The sequence below is a fragment of the Haemorhous mexicanus genome, chromosome Z (assembly GCF_027477595.1).
Source record: "Haemorhous mexicanus isolate bHaeMex1 chromosome Z, bHaeMex1.pri, whole genome shotgun sequence".
NCBI lineage: Eukaryota > Metazoa > Chordata > Aves > Passeriformes > Fringillidae > Haemorhous > Haemorhous mexicanus.
Window position 1 is genome coordinate 44,272,032 of NC_082381.1, and position 19,823 is coordinate 44,291,854.

Sequence of the window (19,823 nt, forward strand, 5' to 3'; positions counted from 1 at the left end):
TTGTAAACCCATCAGATTATTCAAAGTAGTAAGCAGAATATGAAAAACATTTGGATAATTTGGTCATGCCTGTCCATTCTCTTATTTCCTCGCAGTTTTTACCCTTCTCCTTGGGTAATGGTAATCCTACGCTTTTGTGCTTTTAACTTTTAAAGAAACTTTTGCAATGTCACCGAGTGGCTTGTTCCCACCTATGAAAGATTCTGCTCACCCATTCTTGTTGCAGTGTGGAGTCAAGGTGTTTCTGGGCGCCTTGTCACTATGCTCCCAGCAGAAGCTCACCCCTTGCCATGCCACATTCCCTCAGATTCCTGCCATCTGCAGCTCTTCATTGCCAGATATGTCCCCACACCATCCCTACAGAAGGCTCATATTCCTCTCTCCTGCCTCAGTCATGTCCATGTGCTCCTGTTCTCTCCCCTTTGATCACTGCTACACACTTAAGCCAGAGCTTCCCTTGGGCAATGGAAAAGCACTGCAGCAGATCCTATGCAAGAGCCCTCTCAACCCAACACAGGCACTTAGAAAATGCAGCTGTCAAACCCCAGGGCACACTGCAGTGACCCTCTCCAGCAGAAGAGACGCTTCTCAAGAGCCACTTAGATCCTAACAGGCTCAGTCAACCTGAACACAACGAGAACCACTCTTCTAACGTTTGCAGACACTTTCTGGAAGACACAGTGGAAATGCTTCAGGTGTTCAGGCCATTTCTCTCTTGGTAAAGAAGGAAACAGACAAAGTTATTTTGTTTGTTTTAATTGATCACTGGTTAAATTGTAATACATTTCAAAGCAAAATATTCTGTTCAAGGACGTTGTACCAAACATTAAATCTACTTTTAAACAAGGCTTAATTTGACTATTTTACCTTATATACATACAGGTATAAGTTTCATTTCACTAGTAGCAAAATTACACAGTACATTGCATTTCCTGAAAGATGGCAAAACCAGGAACTGAGTGTCGGTTCTGTCATTCCACACACTCCAAATCAGAAAAAAACACAGGTATTCAAAGTACAATCACAACTACAGGTAAATACAATAAGGACTTCAGAGAAAGCCAAGACCTTATGAGAGATGACAATCACTTCTAGAAATCTACATTGCAAATATACAGTACATTCCACTAGAGTTTTGGGAGTTCCCACAATGCCTCTTAATCCCCTTTTGGTAATAAAAGCTTCTATGACAACATGTATCCTTCATAAAAAGTACTGAATTAGTATTTTTGGAGCATATGCTGGAAGCCTAATGCAGTCTAAGCTGCAGTTCACAATAAGCTCACCCAAACAGAGAGTAAGCAAGCATTGCAAGATTCATCAAGTTCAGAACCAGAGCTCAGCTCCTCGTCATTGAGCTTCTGGGTGCGAGAGCTGCTCTGCACCAGGGACAGGCTCAAGGGTGGGAAATGATACATTCCTTTTACAGCTTTCGCAGGTCAATCACCTGCAGGTTCTTGACAGAAAATGTCAACTGAGTCATACAAGAATAATTTTAACTTATTTACAAAGCAGCCGTTACATTGCAATTATTAGACAATTAAGGACACAGCTAAGGAGCGACAAGGTTTCCACACTTATGCTATTCCTGAAAACACTTCTGTGAGCAGCAGTGAGTGCAGCTGCCAGCAAGTATGCAAACACTGCCACTGCTGGGAAAACTGCAGTCTGGCCTCGGAAAGTGGAATGGTGCACAGAACCCAGCAGCCCCAAAGGCCTGATGAGATTTCTGTTATACTCAAACTCCGCTTTGGTTTGTGCAAAAAATTGACCTTGTGCATGTAGCTTTCACAAACCAACTGTTGCTCTGTGCTTGACAAGAAAAAATGGGAGGAATTGTCCAGAATTACCAAGAACATGGAGGTAAAACAAGGCATTTTTCATGAGCACTAGTTACCCTCACTAGTTACCCTGACTCTGCCACTGTTCCAAGGAAATGTACTTCATCAGCGCTTTTGGAGGTTTTCTGTTCTGTACTGGCTGAAGAAGCTACCACTGATTAGAAAAATAGCTGAACTTGACCCAGCTAACAATGCTGAGGACCTTTTCCTTCCAGGCTTTATGTCTAACTAACCACGAACACTCTTTGCTGCTCCTAAGGAACTCTGACAGCACTAGAAAACACCAAAAAGACATGCCTGAGGTTGAAGACACCAACTGATTTCCTCCAGTTAAAATACATCATTTGTTTCTATTAGGCAGATTCCAGCCACACACACTCTTAACACCAATTCTTCTTCATACATCTCTGTTTTGAAAGCTATTTTGCTGGACTCTCCAGATCTAACAGCAATGTAACACAAGTAATTTGTAATTAAAAAAAAATAGTGGAAACCTGCCCAAACATTTTTTGAACCTGCTTTATATAAACTTTGGGGGGAAAAAAAAGCTAAGGACTTGGTACTCCAACTTGTTAACAGTCAGTCAGCAGTGTTCTAAAAGGGATGGAAAGCAGGCTGCAAACCAGGTTCTCTCTACCAGTCTAAACCTGTTTTTAGCTGAGGTAGGCAGCAATAGGTCAGTGGAGAGAGAATTAGAAAACAATATTTCAGATGTACTTTAGAGCCCTGGTGTTTTTCTCTACTCTTCCTGTTATCTATCTTGTGCTGTTTTCCCTTTTTTCTTGCACTAACCATCTCAGCCTACTTACTTTTGTAAAGTGAGCCCTGGTAGACTGCAAACAATACATGATATTAGTCAGGTGTTGTTACCAGACAGAGGAACAACCAACGCGGGCCAGCAGGCACCATGACTTGCTGCAAGAGTCGAGGAGGTGCTTCATAAGAGAACCTCAAGTGCCTCATGCAAATCCCTGGAGTACATGCATGCATGCAGAATATCAGCCTGCAGGTAACACCTGGTGACCTCACCTTCAAGCTTCACAGCCAGCAGAAGCAGATATAAAGTTCAGCTTTCAGGTTGTGGCTTCAACACTTCAAAACTTAACTGTGCAATGAGCAACTAACATGAATAGAAAATAAACATTTTAAGAAAAGAGAGAATCCAGCCAAGTCTCTGATTAATATTTTTTTTCTGAAGCCTGCTCTAAAAGCTTTTCAGTTTGTAGACACTAAGAACACAACTACAGTGAAATATGTGTGTCATTTGAGTGCACTCCTAGTTCATACAGCAGACAGACAATTAACTACCAAGTACAAATCAAAAGTTTGAAAAGCCCTCAATCCCAGATTGTCTACCATTTTTTATTAGTGTTTTAAGATGAATTCATAAAACTGCTGGACTTTTTTCTTCCAAATTACCATCTCCTACTAAAGCAACATTAAGACTCAATACACAATTATATGAAATATACTTTAACTTCCCTCCTCCCAGGTTCTTGTACTTAATATATAAGCCTTACACTAAGAAACACCTTTGGTGGTCCTCATGCTGCTTTGTGTTGCACAGAAAACAAAACTTCCATTTATTATGTTCATATTCACCACTTGAACTTTTTTTTAATTTCCAAGTTACAGTTTGCTTACAGAATCTTTATGAAATCCCCATTGTTTGCACATTCTTGTATGTAACACAGAGAAATGGCACAGTGACAAAAAATAAAACCAAAATCAAAACACCCTACCCCAAATAGTTTCGTTGTCAAGATTTATCAGTTTACCAAACAAAGCTTCTCCCAGATTCTTAGCAGCAAAATTCAATTATGTAGAAAGGAGAAAGACAGAGAAATCAGCCAGTTCCCCCACAGAACTAGAGCTGACTAAGCCATAAAATAAGCTGAGCAGCTCTGTCAATCCAACAGAAGTTTCAGTAATTATGTAATGGCTCTTGGAAGAATCCATAGCCAAACTTCTTGAATTTCCATAATTTTTAAAAGAGAGAGCTAATTTCAAGAGATCTTCAGTTCCAGGTAAAATACCTGCACTCATGTTTTTTCTGCTAATTAAAATCACATCTAAGGTTCTTCTCTGGTGTTCCAAGAAAATTTTGCAAGCAAGACTAGAGAAATTTTTAAAAGCTTAATGTAGACATCATCCAGAAAACAACCAAATATACAAAGCAGAAGAAAATCTTTTCCTCCCAACTGTCATGTTTTAATTTTTCAAACACATATTTTGAGAAAAGAGCAATTAAAAATGTATGCCTTAAAATTAAGTTGCCTATACATGCTGAATGAACATGGGTTTTTAAAGCAGTCCTTCCTTATTCTAAGCAGTCCCCTTAAAAATGCTTTATCTCTTACTTGTATATAGCACTACAAAGTCATTATAAATTTGTGCTTTTCTTTTTAAACCTATTCCTAGATAGTATTTGCCCTAGAACTGTAAAAAGGTCTCCCACAAACCTATCCTACCAGCAGAAGCCTTTAATTTCCATGGTTGAAGAACACACACACACAGAGAATTAATGAAGTATCCAAAGGAAAAAAGATTAACTCTTACTTTAAATCAGACAGCAAGTTACATACATTTATAAAGATATCTACTAAGATTTAAGACTGCTTCAAAGCAGTAACTAAAATACAACAGCAGCTATGAATAATACATAACCTTCCTGATTCATAACTGATCCTAGCTTCACCAAAAAAAAAAAAAAAAGAAAAATCACAGCAGCTAAATATATATGCAAATATACACAAATGAAACCTTTGATCAGAGGTTAATAAGTAACTGTGTTGTATCAGAGCTAGAGACTAGACTTTGCAAGTGTTCAGCAGCTCTTGGGCTGGCGCAGCAGTGGAAAATCTCATCCAATGCACCTTACAGGTGGCATTAGAATCTCATGTTTCCTGTTCAGAAGTTGCTCAGCTGAACAGTTATCTCTGCTAATAATACAGCTTTCCTCTCAGTTAAGCATGCAAAATGTACAAAAAGGCAAGTGATCAAAATATCCCCTTGGATGCCCAACTGTCCGGTTTCAGGAGACTGCTGCTGAAGATTTAATAGCTCAGCACTAATTTTCAACATTTTCAAACTTGATATGAAAATTTCATTTTGTTATTACACAGAGTATAACAGTCATTGGTTGTTTGCATCATCCACCCCAGCACTAGTGAAAAAGTGCCTTCTGAACAGGGATGAGAAAACATGGCAAGTTTTGTTACCAAGCTGTGTCTCTACTCATCTTGCACTAAGCAGTGCATGGAAATAGGTGAGCAGAAAGTCAACAGTACACCAAGACATGCCATGTTTTCACATGCACTGATGCCATGCGTATCTCAAAAATACACAGGTTCAAACATGCAGCAAAATGTTTGTTAAAGCACTTTAAATGCTCATCAGATGATAATGAGTGATTTAATACTCAGACAAATCAAAGCACAGTAAAAGGTTTGTGCTTACACTTCAAGTTTCAGAGTAAAATTGTTTCTATCAGAGTATTTGAAGTGCAATGAAAGCAAAGTTCCACTGAATTCAGAAGCAAAAGACACCATTTAAAGAACTAGGAAAATAAGCACAGGTCAGACTACTGCAATAAATAAACAAAACAGCAGGAACATGCAGACCTCAGAGTCAAAATTTCTTTTTAGATTCATGATATGTAAAAAAAAAAAAAGTAAAAAGAAAAAATAAAATCCAGAACAACCCTGTCTGACTTTCCCACATGTGCTGTCTTTTTGGCTAAACAACTGTTACTCCATTGTAAGGAACACAGACATTACCAGAAAACATTATTTACAGAATGATTATCAGATTGATTATATAAAATACAGATGAAAATATACACCCTTAGGTTTGAGACAAGCCAAGCAAATTTACTGCTGCTAACTAAAGCACTTTGAAGAAGGCGACAGGCACCAAATATCAAAACTGAATCACAAAACTACTCGAAGTAACAGACAAATTTGGGACGGTAGAGGTACAGCAAAAATCAATTAAGTTGGAATGATTTATAACTAATACTAGCCTATCACTTATTACTTAGCTTCATTCAAATTCTATTTTTCTTATACAAAACTGAAGAGAAACCTTTACTCCCAGACTGTGATTTCTTCAGCAGCTTTTTTCTTAATGCATCTATGTAATGCTTTGTACTCTACATCTTACAAAATACATCCCCACATGTAAGTGCATAACTAGAAACTGTGCTGAAATTGTGGAAAAGCGCTTCATAAATCTCAGGCGCAATAAAGTCATAACAATGATCAGCTTCAGTTTCTGGAAGCAGTTCTGTGAAAGGTGAAGTTTCAGAAAAGGGACTTTGATCCCTGGTTTTCAAACTCTGACCATGCATCATTCAATTCCATGAAGATCATTTTGGCATATTGCTCATAGGGTTGTCCTGTGGCCTGGAAACAAAGAGAATGCACCATAAGTATAAAAACATTAGAAATTAGGTCTTTAGAAAAGATTCCATCCCTTTTATATTGCTGTCTTATTCAAAAGCTATAGACTGCTCTGTGAATATAATTTTATAGAGAACTCTCTCCAGCCTTATCCAAAGTTTGCCATGGGTACTTTTTAAACAAATACAAATCCTTGGTTTCCTTATGTTACTTTCAGTACAATTCAGAAGTAATTTAAATTTAGCTAAAAACAATTTTCAAAGCTGTTCTTTTCATAAATACTTTAAGTTACTATTACTTACTAATCAAATTAAGTCATTTTTGGAATTGCTTCCTGAAAGATCTTGCAGCAGTCTACAAGGATAAAATCTGAGTCCTCTTTAAGACAACTTCTTTTGAATGAAATTCCCAGGAGAAAAATCTGTTGCTGGTTGTGAATGACACTAAGACTCAGCATGACTGGCATAGCGCTTCCTGTGTGTTTGCTTCCATACTCCTGATTCCCTGCCTGTTTCACAGCTGCCACTCTGGGCCAACACAATCCAACCCTTGCGGTTAATAAACGCCCAGTCCCAAAAGATGGTTCTGTTCAATAAAAAAGGGAAGCCCCAGAGCCCCGTCCAGTATCCTTCCCCTTCTCCTGCTGCTTAGCTTTTGCCACCTACAGTACTTTATCGACGCATAACAGGTAAGTGGCAAAATAAAAGAACAAGGAACACAATATGCCTTAAACAGAGCTGGGTTCTGACACTGATGCATTATGGGCCTTACAGAAAACACCTAAAAAAACTGCCACAAAGGTGGAAGAAGTCACATACCCAAGGACTCTGAAGGAGAGGGGAACTAAAAAACCAAAAAATGTCATGTTTGTAATGGACACAAGACAACATAGGATTTAGACTACTGTTCACTAAACCACCAGTGAATGCAAACCTGAAAATTCAAACCAGGTATATCCAATGTTTCTCTTTCTATCTAATGCAAGAGCTCAAGAAGCTACCTTGATAAATTGGGATGCATTTAGAATTTTTAAAAAGACAGCTGCAATGTGTGGGAATCCACAAAATTAGATGGTTTTGGGAAAGCTGCAACAAAGGCAGGCCTCAGAGACAGCAGAACTGTGATTAGAGCTAAGCAGTAGCCATGAGATAGGTCAGCAGAAAATTATTTTAAAAGTAGAAAAGCAAGGACAAATATAACAATGGTCTGTGTATTAACGCTTGTCTAGAATAATTCCCTAAGCTACAGAAAAGTTTATCTAGTGAGATATTAGGAACTTTCAAGCTTAATAATGGATTGTGCATTGTGTTTTAAGGCTTACAAGCAGGTATTGCATTCTAAATAAGCAAGCATTGTTTTAACCAAAGGTACATGTGCTTATAGTGGTTGTACAGAACTACTGTCAATATGTTTCTGCTTAAAGTAAGTTATAACATTAAGTTCTTGGTCTGCTGCCTGGGATGGCATTTTCCCATTGTCACAACTATGTAATGAGACTGATGCTGAAAAATAAAACAGCTCAAGGCACGTTCCACAGCAGTCCTGTCCAGTTCATGATTTGTACACAGACCCCCAGCTGGCGATACAATGTAATATTCATTACCTATTTTCATCTGATAACTCGACTATTCTAGTAAGTTAACTTTTTTTTGTAAAAATGGTTTAGTAAATGAGGTTCAGCAGGTTTTTCCTACCAGTTTTGCTGTGGCAGTCTCTGAGTCTCCATACTAGTTCTAACAGACTTGAAGTACCAGCTCACAGAAATGAAACAGATTCCAGTAATCAGCATTAAATCTGCCATCTGTCAGTCAGAACCCAGCATGACTGACGCCGGTGCTCAGTACAGCCCTCACGGGATATTTCATTTGTTAACCCTTCTCTGTTGAATTCTGTGCTGTGTCAGGACAGAATACAACATGAATAATCCTGTACTACCTGAATGCAGTAGGACACCACATTCAGAAGACAATGGAACCACAGTGAAGAACATCTAGAGCGCTGACTGAGAAGCAAAGCATTCGCCAGTAACCGGTATGGTATGGTAAAAGCAGTTTGTATTCCTCCTATAATCAAGAAGATCAGAGGAAAACTCTCACCTTATCAGGATGAACCACAAGCACTGCTTTCCTGTAGTATTTCTTTACTTGTTCAGGAGTTACTAGATCTGCCATGCTGACTGGTTTCCATTTATTTTCTCCTTCCCAAAGCACTGTATGTAGAGTGGATATTAATGCTCTGATATTTCTCTCCTTTCCTTCTATCCATTCAAGAATCTGGGAAAAATCAGAATATATAGAACTGAATGCAGCACTGTAAGCATTCTCAGTCTCTAGAGACATAATCTTCATTCTCTGCAAGACCACACGATCATGGATCAAGTGCAGTTGTCCTACTGCACTCACTCTCCAAATTCAACAGCCTTAGCCACTCAAAAGTGATACTTTATATCTATCACTAGAGAATACTTCATTGTTACTAGTTTATTGCAGAAATTCAGTCATTGCAAGAGAAATTAATGGAGTAATTAAAAATATGTTACAATTAGATATTACATTTATCTTGTCCCTGTCAGGGCACATACACAAATTATTACTTGATTTGTACAAAAGTGTGAATATATTTTAAAACTCCTATTGTACAAACTTTGTACAAAAGATCATGTTTGGTAATAATTCATGTTTATTTAAGCAACCTGCAGAGGCGCACAGACAAAAGTGCTCTTTGAGATATCCCCAAAGTCAATTAAAGCAATGTTGCTCAGACTTTAATGGCAATATTCATAACATAGGGATACAGTGTCTTCATTGAACCTTTGCTATCACCAGTGAGAATGGTAACTAAGTATCTGTACTTATTTCCACTCATGATGATTTCTGTTAAAAGGTACTCATGCACTCTCTTCAGGAAGGACACTTTGTGAAAACAAATTTCAGCATTCCTTTAAAGTTCATTTACAAACTTTTCTGAAGCACCATAAAGACTAAAAAACTGGAAGCATATTAATATGTGAAGCTATCAATGACTAACAGGTCAAAAAAATCTGAACAAGGAACACATTCCAAACTAGTTATATATCCTGTCTCCAGAACTGCACCTTCTAGTAATTTCTTAGGACAGCAGCAGCAATTCTTAACCAGAAAATGAAAGTACGTGATCACCCTGAAGACAGCTATTCATTTTTAAAGCGTATTTTTGTATTATCAGCTACATCCATCTTTTCTAAACCATGAGCCTTTCGTTTCTCTTTTGGTCATTGCATCTTTCTGCTCTGTTATCAGCAGTTCTAAGCATAAGATCAGATTTTCACTTGAATCAAAATCACTGTTAAACAAACCTTGAGTTTCAAGGGGTCCATATCTTTAGACATCTCTTGTTTTCTCATCTCAGCAATTGTCTTTGGTCCCTTTTTATCAGATTTTGCTGAAAATCCTTGATTAGATAAGAGATCCTCAAAGTCATTTTCTGAAACTTTTGGCTTCTGACCTATGAGAAGAGAAAAAACATTAAATGAAAAGTTTCACTGGAGAATACATTAACAGGGGAAATATATTGCCCTTAGATACACCTGGATGGCATTTATCACTGCCATGACAAATATCCTTCAGTGACGCTAAAAGCCATAAAAGCAAAAAGGATAAAAATAAAAAGGATCTTTAACAAACTTTCAGTCCAGCTGAGCAGATAACCTAACATGCTAACCTCTGACTAAATACTTGCAGGTCATCTTTTTTTTAAAAATTGAGTAGATTTGAGGGAGCACACATCCATCCATAATTTTGGAAATGGCTCAATTTTTCCACTGTAAGTTAGTTTCAAATGCTATGTAGCAGTTTTTCAAGTAACCATATACTCAATAGTATCATTGAAAGCATGTAGTCAACACCTAAGCATGTTTGAAACTTATCCAGAATAATTAATGGCTAAAATACCAACATGAATATTCATTATAAAACCAACAAATTTCAGAGAACTGTAGAATAACTGAACTCTGAAGAGGCCTCTGGATATTATCTAGCCCAATCCCCACTCAAAGCAGGGACAACCAGGTACATGTTAGGTCCTTGTCCAGCTGAGGTCTATCTGTTTTTAAGGGAGAGGAATCACAACAACCTGTTTCAGCATTTCATCATGCCAATTGATTTTTTTGCCTTGTTCTACAGACTTCCTGTGCTGCAACCTATACTCACTGCCTCTGCATCCTGACACCTTTTTCCAGATATGGACCAACAGAATAATTTCAACTTAAAGAAGTACCTGCTGATGACTTATATGTCAGTTTAAGGGAAGCATAATCCTAATACCGACACACAAGAAAATAAAATTTTCCAAGAAAGTTCATACAGAAGAGGTCAAGCCTAACCCTATAACTCCAGGTTTGCCTACTCAGTTGGAACATGTTAAAGGACTGTATGATTCCATCAGGTCCTGTTCCCATGTCTCTTTCAAGCACAAGAATTTTCAGTTAAAATTACTGAAATTTTAACTTCTACTGAATTTTAGCTTCTCAAGACAAGCTACTCTTCTTCAGCTAGGAAAAACAGTGTATCCTTTATCTTTGTATCACAAACAGACTAACATGAAGCAACATTATCAACCATCTCTCCCCGGATGGATCAAATTTACCTTTCTAAACTCACTCATACAAAGCCAGTTCCCATGTGGGTGAGTAATTATAGCCTTGAAACTTTATGCCCAAAACTTGTGTATACCTGTGCTAACATCAGTTTGTCTGTTATGCACTGGGATAGCTTTGGAAAGGCAGGATACCACATTTGGCAAGTGTTTTTCTGTTTTCTACTGGACACAAATGTAAATAAAAATATGAAGGTAGAAGAGCTTCTGCAGGAAACAGCACACCCAACTAACTTCACATGGGACATTATAAGTAATACACATTCAAAAAACTTACCAAAGCTTGGTGCTCTGACTCCTCTTTCTTCTCGTCCCCCAATAACACTGAAGTTTACTGTGTAGTTGGGCTTAGCTGCTGTGCTGGACTTAGTTTGGGACTGCCATGAAGTACTTTGTGGTTTGGAGGATTTCTGCCACTGACTTCCTAGCTTCTGAGATGGAGCAGTCTTCTGACTAAATCCACTACCCAAGAGTCCACCAGTGGATGAACCTAACAAAAAAAAATACTAACTTAGTTGTTCAGTTTAACAGTCACCTGTTTAATACAAGTTAGACAGTTTGGTCTTGACATATAACCACAAAGCTTACAGTGTAACAGGAAAGCATAGGTAAAATGAAGTTAAGAGTCTCATTAAGAAGTAATTTGGATAGCAGGAGCTGGAGGCTTTACTGAAAGTCTTCTCTTACAACTCAAGGTTTCAAATGTCAGTTGTAGCAAAAACATGCACCCTTATCTGAAGGGTCAGGCACGTGTCAGGCTAGGAGATAATATGGCTGTGACAGTAGTTCTGCCTCCCACTTCTGCTAATATGCAGTGCCTAATAAGTAACTAATTCCAAAAAATGGTAACAGACTGAGAAGATTTTCAAATGAATGTTTTCAAAGTCTCTAATGGTTCCTTGCAATACTGTTTAAGGAAGATGAGAACATTATTCTATAGCAGCATTCAAAGGGAATATACTGCACATGAGTAAGAAAAGTACTGCAGCCTGCAGGAGATACTGGAATCACCCTCCTGTGGCATAGGCCAAGCCTGTCTGAGTACACACAGCAATGCAAGCTTGATTCCCTCTTTCAAAAATGGCTCCTCACACTTCAGCTCTCCTGACGCCTCCCTTTTGAAGGCTGTTCATACCTCTAACTTGCACAAGAGGATGTCTCCCCATGGCCATGTACAAGACACCACATTATATCTTGAAATATCACACCTGATAAAACCCAGTAATGCAATACAATACCCAGTAAAATCTAGGAATGCACTGCTTTTTCATGAAATCACTCAACTGCAGTCAACTCAGTTTCAGTCATTGACAATTTGTGAAATTTACAGAAAAAGAAAATTGTTACTAATCAGAGCAAATAACCCCGCATACTGAAACATTATCTCTTTCACCTATTCTTTCAAAGCATTCTACGTTCATTATTGCAATTTTCAAGGCTGACAAATTCCTCCTGTAGGACAAGTCAATGCCTCACTGTTCAAAAAAACTTATCAACACCACATTCCTACTTTCTGATAGAAGACCATTCCTAAAGAAGAGTGTAATAACATCAACCAGCACAGCACAGTATTGGTATCCTACCAGTATGCTAATACACTACTTTTAGCTGCTATTTCTTTTGAGTTTACATAGCATTCATATTTAAGCAGCTTGCACTCATAAATTTTCTCCCAGAACAATGTCTTGTATGTGGAAGCAAAAAAACTCCTTTGAAAAACACAACAGAGTGTGGTATTCCAGTTGTATTCCAAAAGTGAATTCCAATTCTTGTGATGCCTCAAAAATTCATTTCAAGCCTGGGAATGTTAACTAGGACAGTCACATCTGGCTACTTCTTAATGTAGTATTTCTTCCTATTGAAAGATAACTGAAAGAGTAATTAATCAACGCAAGTCCTGCTAAAATTAGTTTGATTTCTTCCATCTGATTCAGTGTGGGCTATACCTACATCTTCAAGTCAAGAATACATTGACTTTTTTAGTGCCACACTATCTGTGCATTTAAAAACCTGCGCTAATCTGAATTAATAAACTAGGAAATTTCTGAACTTTTTTTTTACTGCAAAGCAGCCTCATTGGTACTGCTTCAACATCAGAATTTTGTAGTGTTATGCCCAAGCTACATCAAGAAGACAAACACTGCATGGTACCTAGTCTTTCTACAAGAATTCCACACAATTCAATACACAGTGCTAACTGCCAAGGCAACAGGGTAATACCTCCAACAGCTCCAAGCTAAGGGAAAAGCAGGTTTGCTCAATTCAGCGACACTAGGCTGCTCTGAATCATTCTGTGTACTCTCTGCAGCCGGTCACATTTGTTATGGCAGGGTGGGCTCTGAAATGCGATGACTTCAGCTCTTTTGTGAGTGCTACAGGACTAAATTCCTGAGTTTCAGGCCAATAAAACACCCTGGAACAACAGTTACTCTGCAGTGTGTCTTATCTTCCAGAACTCCTTGTGCCCTTCACTGCAAACTGACAGATACTCATAATGCTTTTGGTACTGGTGAGCAATGTATGGCCCTTGATTTGTGCTCATCTTACAAACATGGTAGATGTGAATAACACAGCTATGAACATCTACTGAATTCAAAGGAAAGTACTGAATTAACTGTTACTTTGTAACTAAAAAAATTTAGCTAATTCAATCCAGCTTTCATTTTAAATCCTTCAAGAACAGTATTAATCAATGTTAAGTAAGAAACCTCATGCTCAGTTACTGAATCAGCAACTCCTGATTTCTCTTGCCATCTCAACCCGGTTCTCAAGCATTAATTATTTTTACTGTCCCTATATCACATTTGTAGTTATCTTCTGAAATATTATTCTGGATGTTAAAAAAAAAATCTGGAAAATTCAATCTTTTCTTGTTACTCACCAGCTCTCAGCAAATACCTCAAGCTAGATGTTGACAATTAAAAGGAAACACTTCCCTTTATAGGCTGTCCGTAACATTTATTAGTGCAAGAAGCAAATCAAACAGTAAAGGCACTAAATATAGTCTATCAAAAGCAAGATCTTACCTGGAAGACCAGATCCCAGATTAGCAAGATCAGCAAAAGGATCAAAGTTCTGAGCTTTCGCCTGGCTAAAAGACAAACCTGAAGACACACTGGACTGGCTTCCGGTGGTAAAAACTTGGCCTGTATAATAAGAAGACACATCACATACGTAGTCAGTTTGCAAATTGAGAGAAAGAATAGAAGTAGTATCTACACAACACCTCATGCAAACCTCCCCAATATTCTACTTCACAACATCTTTTTCCACCACAAGAATCATAATACCTTCACAAACAGGCTTCAGCTGTGGTGATGCTACATTGCTGGTTTTTGAGGAATCTGCCCAAGAATCCCACCCACTTAAGAGATCTGGGTGGCTTGTAGACGATGATATTTTAGGTGGCTCTGGTGTTAAATTGCCTACAAAAATAAAAAGAAATGTTTTCGTGTTTAAGAAAACCATAGTAATAGTATATATATTTGCCAATACCAACAGAATGTGTATCACATTGTCAGCTACACAGCTTGCTTAAATCTCTCAGTAACAGTCTTAAATAGGACTCAGAAGGGTTGTACCACTGGAATTTCTCCACTTCTATTCTAAAATATCCCACACACTTCATAGATAAGGTATTTTCATGCACAGGCAATGCTATGAATTTAAGAGCTTAGGTCTCCTGACCAAAAGGACTAGCTCAGGTACAGATCTAGGGCATGTCGCTGTTCCTGACAACACAGCTGGTAAGTGGAAAGCAGCAGTGCTCCATGAATGGTGCTGTTTATCACTCAGCAGTCTGGGTGTTACACAGGTGAAGCCAGGTCACTTCAAAATGCAGGTTTGCCTAACCCAGGTTGCCAGTAACAAAGGGGCCTCTCGGCCAACTAATACACTCTTTGAGGTGTAACACACAAATGAATGCACACAATTGAAGAGCAGGATACAGGAAGAGTGATTTTTTTTTTCTGGGAAAAGGTTAAGAATCTCTAGCTGCATGGATAAAACCCACGTTTTTATACACCATGGCATCTAAATGAAATTGTTGTGTTTAAAAGCATACAAGGGTGCTGCCACTAACTCCTGGAAAATGTCATATCCCATCTAACGGTATTATAACTGCCATCCCTGACACTCCCAAATTATTCCCCACTTACACACTCACCAAACTATGAGGTGAGACATCCTCAGAATGAGATATGCTATGTACAGAACACTCAAAACCGCATGCCAGCTCAGAGCATTCTCCTTGAGCAGAGCTTGTGGACACTCACAGTGAAGCAGGAGAGCTTTTGAATGTAACCCCTACTTTAATGCTGTAACAACTATCAGTGCTGCAGGGAGAGGGGATATTTCAGTAAAGCACATTTAGTGGTGGTCTAAGACATTTCACAGACATAGGGCTAACCCAGACATCCTTACAAAAGCAGTAACATTCTGAGGCTTTGAAAGTCTCAACTACTACATCACAGCTTTTCACTTGCCTCAGCATCTCAGCTTTACATTCTAAATATTAATATCAAATCCTCTTAATTAAGGAAATAATTAGAAGTAAATTAAATACCCTTATAGTACCTCAATCTACTAATACCATTCATAATTAGATCTTACAGCTGCAAAGTGAGCTCATCAAATACTGTGCAACAAATATCTGCTGAAAGCCTATATTTCAGCAGTACTCTCTGCTGCATGTTAGGGAAAACAAGAGAATAAAATGCAAGAAGTACCCACCATTTCCATCCCTTTCTCCAGACCCAAGCTTCATCTCCCTGCCTCTAAAACCATGGAAGAAACAATACGTATTGGTCGCAATACTCAGGACCCCAGCTATTTGTTATACCACAGTGTCACTGGCTATAAATCAGCACCTATTCATCAGCTTAGAACTTTGTTGTATCATATTCCACTCCCAAAATTTAAGCGGGCCTTGAATATTGATTTTCAGGCTAGAAATTATTTTGTCCTACAATCTCTGCTATTAAAGGTCTTTTTACAGGAGCATAAGAAAATTAACACCATCATATGAAATTAATTACTATGAAAACAAATTGAGAGAAACAGGAACAAATTAAACTACAGATGAATGCATTTGAAGGCTTGAGAACATACTATAGGAATGATCTGTTTTATAACAGTTGGCTTAAAGAAGTCAAGTTCATTGCCTCCCCCGCCCTGAACTAAGCAGGAAGTAGCCTACTGCTACATACAGCAGTAAATTCACTATAAATAGTAAAAGCTCATATACAACCACTACACTTTTCAGAAAAATCTGAAACAATGCAGTGCACAATATACTGAACAGATAACTCATTCCTCCTGAAACAATGTGGGCATTATGTCAGATTTTAACACCAAAAAAAAGTGTTATCAAAGTCAAAAAGTTGAGCACTGTTCCAGGGCTCAACTTTTTGACTTTGATATTTTGACTTCTACATATTCTGAAGAGGTACAATGAAACCATACCGAATCCCTATTTTTGTAGCTGACACATTGCATTTCACAGGGACATTAAGATAAAGTAGCAGAATTCCTACAGAAGTGGTAAAACATGAACTATAGCTCAATATTCCACATACGGAAGCAATTAAGATCTTGAACATGTAAATCCAAACCTGGTTGTCTGAAGTTTTTTAATATGCATTTTGATAATCCTTAGCCATACAGCAATGAACCACTGGAGGTCACAGCAAAGAATGCTGTTCTTTACTAGCACTGCTCAAACCAAGCTAAGGTGCAATAATAAGTTGGTGGTAATCAGATCATACTTTCAGCTTCCCAAAATAAGAGACCTGCATTTTACTACACACAACTTCACATGAGGGTTTTCTTTATTTAACTTGTCATGTCTACAGGAAATCCTTTAATCACAAACAGGATTTTCTGTGAACCAAGAGGCTGGTTTAGTATGATGCAAGGTTTTTTTAACCTTATCTAAAGCCTGTCTGAAAACTCAAGTTCACAGAAACTAACTTCTCCTCAGGAGAAAACTACACTGACCACTCAGGGTTCTTTTGATCACCTTCCAAATCTCCTGCTGTCTTTGAGGGAAGTATATCTTGACTCAGCCTGCACTAAAGATGATCTGCTACTTAAAAAGTACAAAAGAAAATGAAGTTAACTTGTTAATACACAGCTATTTAGCAGCAACAGCACAACATTTTCCTATTACAGGACAGAATGCCTTAAAAGACCAGATATTGTGTAAGAACTATCTTTCATTTTAAAACTCCTATGATTTTAAATTTTAACCCAACATCTGAGAAATACAAGGTTAAAGTTCTACGTCTTGAACTTGTGTTCACTGAAACATCTTTTCTCCTGATATCTTTAGCAGTTTAGTAATCATTTACTAACACACAAAGCCCATCCATCACTAAAATTTGATTCTAGATGCTTACAACTGCTCCAAGAGTAGAGTCATTAAATCTCATTACTACAGCTTATTTTGAATGGTCACTGCCATTGCTACTAACTTATTTTTGGTTTAAAAATTTTCTCCTTTTAATGATATCATGTTTGCACTGTCTTCTGCTCACTTATCACAGTTCTTCTGAACATGTAATTTGAGAACATGTTCTTATTTTTCCTCTCTTTTCCAGTTACTAGTGATCCTGTCCTTTCAGGACTCAAAAAATCACATTAGGTGCAACATAATTATCAATATGCCTTACTTACTTGATAAAATTGATACCTGTAACTGGATAGGATGCTAAAGGCTCAAATACATACATCATTTCAGCTAAACACATATATGAGCTCTCATTTGAAAGACAAATGTAAAGGAGTATGAAATGCTACCCCAGTTCCTCCACCTCCATACAGTTTTTAAAGACTGCATTGCAATAGAGAAATATTGGGAAATCAGTGTAAAACAGTAGGCTAAAGAGAAAATGGGTATATTTTAAATACCTTTTCCTATGTTAACAGAAAGCTCCAGAAATTACATTAAAATAGCAGGTATCTAATACACTTACCAGGGTGCAAACTATCAAATAAAATCAGGAGTAAGCACAAAACAATAAGCATTGAAGTCAGATGTAAAAATATTCCTTTTTTTTCTCTACTTGCTCAAATGTTATTAACAGCTGACTATTGATGGTGATCTTAAGGCTGCAAATAAACATTTAGTGAACAGAAATCCATATTTTTTCCCCACTTTAATTTAATATATAAAAGCTTTTTCTGTGTCCTCTCTGATAATAGAGTTCTGGTATTACTAAACTTGGAGAAAGGAACTGGGAACATTCTTATAATGTGTAAAAATATTTAATGTGAAGAAATTAAAAAAGACTGAGACAGACTCTTCTCCGTGTTGCCCACTGGAAGGACAAGAGGCAATAGGCAATAAAGAGGCAATAAACACAGGGAACTCCATTAAAAAATACTTTCTTTCCTCTAAGATCTCCCCAAACTCGGCATAGATTGCCCAGCTATAGAGTCTATAGCACTGGAAATGCTAAAAGCCAGAAAGGACATGACACAGTCCTGAAGAGCCCACTCTACAAGACCCTGCTTGAGCACATCAGCTAGAGTATCTCCTCTTGGAGGAGGAGAGGTCCTGCCTCTCCAGTGAGTTAGATTTTGGGTGAGATCATAAAATATGCTGAGCAACACAGAGTCTAGCTTCTGGCTCTGCACAGGAAAGCCCCAAGGATCACATCATGTGCCTGAAAAGTGTTCTCCAAACACTTCTGGAACTCTTGTTAGGCTAGTGCTGTGAACACTTCCCACTGTTCCAGTGCTCAACCAGCCTCTGGGAGAAAAACCTTTTCCTGTTATCAAACCTAAACGTCCCCTAACACAACTACAGGCCATTCCCTTGGGTCCTGTCACTGATCACCACAGAAGCCATATCAATGTAGACCTCTCCTCTTCCCCTCACAAGGAGGTTGATGACTGCAATGAGGTCTCCCCTCAGTTTCCCCTTCTCCAGGAGGAACAGAGCAAGTGATCTCAGCTGCTCCTCATACGGCCTCCCCTTAAGCTCTTCACCATACTCGTGGCCCTTCTTTGGACAGTCTCTAATGGTTTAATGTCTATTTTTATATTATGGCACCCAAAACTGCCCCCAGCACTCAAGGTGAGGCAGCCCCAGCACAGAGCAGAGTGGGACAATCCCCTCTCTAGCCTGGCTGGTGATGCTTGCCTGATGCACCTAAGGACATGCTTGGCCCTCCTGGCTGCCAGGGCCCTGCTGACTCATTCAGGCTGCCATCAACCAGGACCCCCAGGCCCCTCTCCATGGTGCTCCTCCCCAGCATCTCATTCCCCAGTCTGTCTGCATCCAGGTTTCCCCATCCCAGGTGCAGAATCTGGTGGAAATAATGCTCCACAGACCAGTATTGATCACATCTTCTATTGTGCAAAATATTTATGTTTGGTAACCTCACACAGGGACAGCAATAGTGGAATAAAGCTGGCAACTTTACAAGTACTCAACTGAAACATATGGCTCTTACTATCTACAGGAAAGAACCAAAACATTGCAAAGGAGGCAGCAAGTGGAATCTTCTCAGTAGAATCAAGCACAGCTGGAATATAACGGTTAGTAATATGATAGAGAGGGCAGTCAGCTGAGTAGCCTTTTATTTCAAAGAGGAAGCCCTTCTCTCAGTCAGACAATGCATTTTTTTCTGTCCAGTTTATCTGTACCTAATACTCAGACTGCATCACTCAGACTCAGCGTCAACTAGAGCAACTGCTAAAGAAAGAGAGGCAAGTCAAAGCTGCATGCAATAAGCCCAGGGAAGAAATCACTGGATTCAGGAAAAGGTGTGTGATAGCACCATTCCTAGCTACCTGCATGTTGTAAGTAGGTGTCTGCATGAGAAGAGACCTGGGCTTCTCTGTTGGACACAGCCAGCTCCAACAGATTCACCATAAGCCACAGCTGAGCTTCCCAAACTAGGTGTCTTTGGGAAAACATGTTTTCCCAAAAAATACTGCA

General features: G+C 38.5%; 1 protein-coding gene across 1 annotated transcript in view; it reads right to left on the reverse strand.

Moving 5' to 3' along the window:
• Positions 1-740: 740 nt before the first annotated feature.
• GAK (cyclin G associated kinase) overlaps positions 741-19,823 on the reverse strand; it is a 67,881-nt gene continuing 48,798 nt past the window's right edge. Inside the window, exons 23-28 of the mRNA XM_059837086.1 lie at positions 14,167-14,301; positions 13,903-14,022; positions 11,154-11,366; positions 9,579-9,727; positions 8,341-8,517; positions 741-6,247 (exon numbers count right to left, since the gene is read on the reverse strand). Coding sequence (XP_059693069.1) covers positions 6,146-6,247; positions 8,341-8,517; positions 9,579-9,727; positions 11,154-11,366; positions 13,903-14,022; positions 14,167-14,301 — 896 coding nt within the window. The 3' untranslated portion in view covers positions 741-6,145. The remainder of the gene's footprint in view (positions 6,248-8,340; positions 8,518-9,578; positions 9,728-11,153; positions 11,367-13,902; positions 14,023-14,166; positions 14,302-19,823) is intronic.